The 6,315-nt window shown below is 40.1% G+C and overlaps 1 protein-coding gene across 1 annotated transcript; it reads right to left on the bottom strand.

Moving 5' to 3' along the window:
* Window positions 1–1,731: 1,731 nt before the first annotated feature.
* LOC116100318 (zinc finger protein 60-like) lies at window positions 1,732–5,777 on the bottom strand. Its single transcript, XM_031384134.1, has one exon. It carries the CDS (start codon window positions 5,775–5,777, stop codon window positions 3,858–3,860), a length of 1,920 nt encoding a protein of 639 aa, XP_031239994.1. The 3' UTR covers window positions 1,732–3,857.
* Between the last annotated feature and the right edge of the window lie 538 nt (window positions 5,778–6,315).

The raw sequence follows: 6,315 nt of genomic DNA, 5'->3' as shown, positions 1-6,315 counted from the left end.
CTCCCTGGCTGTGCAGGGCCCACCGAGAACGCGTCCTGCGGCTCACTGTCTGCGGTGGCGTGGCGCCCAGGGGGTCTCCGGATGGGGGGCGAAGACACACACTTTTTCCCAAATCTTGAGGTAGAAACACACACCTTTAATCTGGGTCATAGTTTGTACTGGAAGTCTATATACGGACACAGAAAAAGAAAGCTTTTCCTCCTTGCCTGCTTGCCTTCACCTTGCTACCACATCCATGTTTAGGTAGCATTGATTGGAGCCTATGTCTTCAATATTCCAGCATATACTGAAGACCAGCTGAGGCATCCAACCTTGTGGGACTGAGCAACTGCTAGATTCTTTCCATCCACAACTAGCCATTGTTGGATAGCTGGACAGCAGCCAGGGGTATCTGGCATCCTCTTCCAGCCCCCTCAGGCACCAGGCACACAGAAAGTGCACTTACATACATGTAGGCAAGACACTTGTAGTTCGAATCAAAATGGCCAAGTCTACATCTACACTGGCTTCTCCTTAGGACATATACATTTGTTTTAGTTTTTGCTTTACTTATAGAGACATGGTTTCTCCGTGTAGCCCTGGCTGTCCTGGAACTCACTCTATAAACCAGGCTGGCCTTGAACTCAAAGGGATCTGTTTTCCCCTATCTCCAAAGTGCTGGAACTAAAGGCATGTACCACTCCACCTGAAGGATATATACATTTGTAAAAATGACAGTTTGTTTGGAGGTCAATGAAATATTTCTGAAAGTTGTAAAATTCTGGATTATTTCCTTAAGAATAAATATGGTTCTGTGGTATAGATGACATTCCATTGTTGGCTAATACTGTAGTAAAGGATAAAATGTTATGTCTACAACTTTTTTTTCTTTTTTTTGACAAAGGGTCTCTATACAGCCAAAGTTGGACTTGAAGTCACTATATAGCTAGATTTGTCTCCACCTTATGGTTCTCCCGCTTCAGGTTTCCTTAGGCATACACTACCGCACCCAACTCTAAAATATACTTTTTTGTTTTGTTTTGTTTTTGTTTTTTAAAGATTTATTGCTGTGCAGTGGTGGTGCACGCCTTTAATCCCAGCACTTGGGAGGCAGAGGCAAGCAGATTTCTGAGTTCAAGGCCAGCCTGGTCTACAGAGTTCTAGGACAGCCAGGGATATACAGAGAAACCCTGTCTTGAAAAGCAAAACAAAACAAAAAACCCAAAAAACAAAAACAAACAAACAAAAAAGATTTATTTATTGTGTGTGTATGAGTACACCATTGCTCTCTTCAGACACACCAGAAGAGGGCATCAAAACCAATTACAGATGGTTATGAACCACCATGTAGTTGCTGGGAATTGAACTCAGGACCTCTGGAAGAGCAGTAGATGCTCTTAACCACTGAGCTATCTCTCCAGCCCTAAAATATACTTTTATGTTCACTGGGGTGTTCTGCTTGCATATATGTCTGTGTGAGGGTGTCAGATGCCCTAGAACTGAAGCTACAGACAGTTATGGGCTGCCACGTGGGTGCTAAGAATTGAACCTGGGGGGTCTTCTGGGAGAGAAGACAGTACTATTAACTGCTGAGCCATCTCTCCAGCTCCCCTTCCCAAACATATTCTTATTCTTCCAACTTTTCCATATGTATGAAATTTTTCTCACATGTATTTTTATAAGTGGTTTCAATTTTGGCTATTTTTTGTTAATATTTTATGGAAAGCCCACCAGAGAAGATCACTCAGACACTTAGCCAACTGAAAGACTTTATTCCGGTTGTCTGGAACTACACTCAGGTATATGCAATCTAAGTACAGATCCAACTGTTTAGACGAAGGGGCTATTACAAGCAAAAGCTATATTCTGTTATTTTGTTCAACAGCTGCAGGGGAAGCTTTTGCACAAGCAGGTAGTTTAACAGAAGCCAAGACAAGAGGCTAGCTGAAAGGAGAGGTTTGCACATGCAGGCAGTTTGACAGAAGCCATGATAAATTAGCCAGGGCATCTTGATCTCTGACTCATAGAGTTGGGTAATTTTCCACAAAAAATATGAGATGGAGGAAACTGCACTGTCTTTCCCTGTCACAAATGTATTTTATTTTAATGTCTGGGCAGTAAGCATAAATTACATAATTACCTTTTGAAAGTTACATGTGTTTAACTCGTTTAAACAGTACTTATTCACCAACAGCTGTGTTTTTGACATTTCTGCACAAAAGCTCAAGGAATGGATTAGGAATGAAGATGTTTTTCATGTACTTTTCATCCATTAGATTTTATCCAAAAGGAAGTATTTGAAATTTAATACTGGAAGATTGCATGAGGCTTTTCTAAACTATCTGCAGTACAGCTTGCCTTGCATACCAGTTACAGTAATGGCTATGAAAGCAAGAACACTGTAAAAGCTACTTTACAGGACATGAACCAAATACTCTCAAGGATTCTATAGCTATTATAACCCTGTTTCCACAAGTTTGGCTGGTTCTGTGCTCACCACTAACTCTGCAGAAAGAAAGTAAACATCCAGGCTAACAGCACGGGAGCCCCGGGATGGGACTGGTAACAAAGAAGGTACCGTAGATAATTCTAGTTCCAATAACTGCTTTTTCTAAATTGACTGAGTAATGTTTGGTTAAGCGTGTAGAATTATCGAGATGAGAGTAAGTCAAGAACATTCTCAACAAAGTATCTTCTCTGAACAACAGACTTCCTGCACTCTCATTCTCAAATGGTCTCTTGACATGAAGAGTATATGAATATTCAGCGGTTGACCAAATCCTAGAGCAAATTAAAGTTCTTCCTACATTCTTTTAAGTCACAATCTTGCCAAGATGAGCTCTCTGATGATCAGTAAAATTTCCAGACAAAGGCTTGTCCATTTCCCTTACATGCATAGGACTTCTGAGGAACACGGATTTTCTGATATTGTATAAGCTCACTATTTACAGTAAAGGCTTTCCCGCAGTCTTTACATCCATGGGGTCTCAGGTCTATATGGACTCTCTGATGAGCTTTGAGAACTGAGCTAATTATATAAATATTCCCACATTCCTTTGCAGTCATAGTGTTTGACACCAGCATGGATTATTTTATTATGAAGAAGGTTTGAGGTCTAATTAAAGGTCTTTCCACATTATTTACAGTGATAAGGGTTTCATATCAGTATGAATTCTCCAATGTGTAGTAAAGGCTGAACTAAATCTAAACATTTTCCTACATTTCTTACCTTCATAGGGTTCTGTAAGAGCCATAGTTTCAAATTGTAATTACTGTGTCCCATGAAACAAAAATGCTGCTAACCTGTAAGCCCCTTGCCCAAGGTCAAATAGTTCCTGAAATACTGGAGGCTATTTTTTATGGGCAATAACAAGCCATGTTTTCATCCCCCTTATCAAGTTTCTTTACCCCAACTATACCAGATGTGCTTGATCACAAGTTGGACAGGAAGTACATAAGAAGGAAATATATTAGGATGTACCCTGGCCCCTGACTTGATATGTAGGCAGACGGTACATAAGTAGGAAATAAGTCAGATTTTATGCTTGCTCCTGTTTGTACCTGTAGGAAATACAGTGGCCTTGTGGGGTTGCCTTTCTAAGCCCCTGCAAGGTGGGACTCATGGTTATTTCTGGAAACCCAAAGCTGGACCTGGCCAGAGAGTCTATCACCTGGCCAGTATTTACTTAAAGCTTACTTCAAATTTGGCTTTAAATTGTGGTGTGGTCTTATTCTCCACGAGTGGAATTAACATTTCCTTACCAGTATGAATTCAGCTAGCTTAGAATTACTCAAGGTCTTTCCAAACACCTTACATCATAAGGTTTCTTATTAATATGAATTTTAGCACTTCAAACCAAGCTTGATTTTGAACATCCTTAACACTGATATGGTTTCTCACCAGTGTGAATTCTTTGATGTACTTTAAGGTCTCCACCACGAGCAAAGTACTTCCCACATTCCTTACAGTGATAAGGTTTCCTGCCAGTGTGAATTCTAAAGTGTCCAAGAAATTGGTAATGATATTGAAAGGCTTCTCCACATTCCTTACACTGAAAAGGCCTCTCACCAGTATGGACTCTCTCATGGATTCTAAGAGCTGTACCACGAACAAAGCCCTTTCCACATTCCTTGCATTGAAATGGTTTCACATCATTATGAATTCTCTGATGTTGAGTAAGTTGGTACTGAAGCCTGAAGGCTGACCCACACTGGTCACATTCAAATGATTTCTCTCCAGTATGAATAGTCTGGTGCCGTGTGAGCTGTGCCAGAACAGTGAAGCCCTTTCCACAGTCCTTACACTGAAAGGGTCTCTCACCAGAATGGATTTTCTGATGTTGTATGAGGTTTGAACGACGATTAAAGGTTTTCCCACACTCGTTACATTCAAATGGTTTCACAGCAGCATGAATAACCCCATGTTCCAAAAGGCTGCAGACACGCTTGAAGGACTTCCCACATTCTTTACATTCAAAAGGTGTCTGACCTGTATGAATGGTTTTATGGTAATTAAGCTGGCTGGAAAAATGAAAGCCCTTTCCACATTCATTACATTCAAAAGGTCTCTTACCACTATGAAAACTCTGATGTCGAATGAGATGTATATTTAGTCTAAAGACCTTCCCACATTCCTTACACTCAAAGGGTTTCTTTCCAGTGTGAATACTCTGATGCTCAATAAAATTTGATCGTCGACGAAAGAATTTCCCACATTCTTTGCACTGATAGGGTTTGACATTGGCGTGGATTTTCTGATGTTCACTGAGCTGGTACTTGCGTCTAAAGGCTGACCCACAGAGCTTACACTTGAAAGGTTTCTCATCAGTGTGAGTTTTCTGATGCTCATTAAGATACACCTGAAGCCTAAAAGCCTTCCCACATGCGTTACATTTAAAGGGTTTCTCACCAGTATGAATACTCTGGTGCCGTACAAGGTAAGAACCACTACTAAATATCTTCCCACAATGCTTACATTCAAATTTCTCTGAAGTATGAATGTTCTGGTGTTGAGTAAGCTGAGCTAGAACAGTGAAGGCCTTCCCACAGTCCTTACACTGAAAGGGTCTCTCACTAGAATGAATTTTCTGATGTTGCATAAGGTATGAACGACGTTTAAAGGCTTTCCCACACTCACTACATTCATAGGGCTTCACACCAGCATGAATAGTCCTATGTTCAACAAGGTGGGAGACTCGCTTGAAGGTCTTCCCACATTCTTCACATTCAAAAGGTTTCTCACCTGTATGAATGGTTTTATGGTACTTAAGCAGGTCAGGAAGATGAAAAGCCTTCCCACATTCATTACACTTGAAAGGTTTCTCACCACTGTGAGACTTCTGATGTCTTGTGAGCTGTTGGGGGAGTCTGAAGGCCTTCCCACACTCCTGACACTCATAGGGCTTCTCTCCAGTATGAATACTCTGATGTTGAGTAAGAGTTGAACTACAACCAAAGCACTTCCCACACTCTTTACATTCATATGGCTTTTCTGTATTGTGAGCAAGAGTCTGGCGGGTGTAAGGAGGCATTTCTTCCTTGTTAGTAATCTCTTCATCAGCATCTCCTTGATAACTCTGTAGTCCACGGAATGTACTACAGTTGGGGCCATCCCTAAAAGTAGACTCTTTGGGGTCAAAAGTTTTACTGAATTGCTTTATGCTCTGTTTGTGTAAATTTATATCAGAAATATGATTCTCCAGAGATATATTTTCAGCTTCAAAACATGTCTCCATATCTGAAAGAAAAGGAGAAAGCAAGAATAGTTGATTTTCCTGTAATGCACTTAGATATTCCATTAAATGAATGACCAGACTCTAAAGTACTTTCTAAGAACAAGATCAGGGAGAGCAGCAATAAGCAAAGTTTATGGAAGACAATACGATTTACAGTAGAACAGGTTAGAAACAGGAACATGTATGCTTAATGAGATTATAGCAAACTATAGTGAAATAATTTTATGTGCCTCTTTGTATCCTACTGGAAATACATACTGTTTGGTAAAGGTTTTGAACCTTTGAGATGTGATAAGTAGCTCTAACCTGATGGAACTGTGTTATTGTCCACTTGGAAATGACACGTTTGCCAGGAATGTCTTACAACTAAACTCATGCAAAGGCAGTCATGGTCCTTCAGAAAAACAAATCTATAACTCACAGAAAATAATCACTGTATTCTGCAATGATTTCCTCAAAGTCTAAGAACTTCTAGAAAACAACTACTTCATTCCACTGAATGAAAATGACTCAAATTTCTTTTCCCTCTACACTGACAACTGCAGATGATTTCAAAAACAAAACAAAACAAAACAAAACAAAATAAAAAAAAACCCTAAGA

Source organism: Mastomys coucha, unplaced genomic scaffold, assembly GCF_008632895.1.
Source record: "Mastomys coucha isolate ucsf_1 unplaced genomic scaffold, UCSF_Mcou_1 pScaffold21, whole genome shotgun sequence".
NCBI lineage: Eukaryota > Metazoa > Chordata > Mammalia > Rodentia > Muridae > Mastomys > Mastomys coucha.
The sequence above is the reverse complement of the archived record's forward strand: the minus strand, read 5'-3'. Positions and strand labels throughout refer to the sequence as shown.

Bases quoted from the DNA above. Each gene is read 5' to 3' on its own strand.
- LOC116100318 (XM_031384134.1), bottom strand. From the start codon at position 5,777: ATGGAATATCTAAGTGCATTACAGGAAAATCAACTATTCTTGCTTTCT.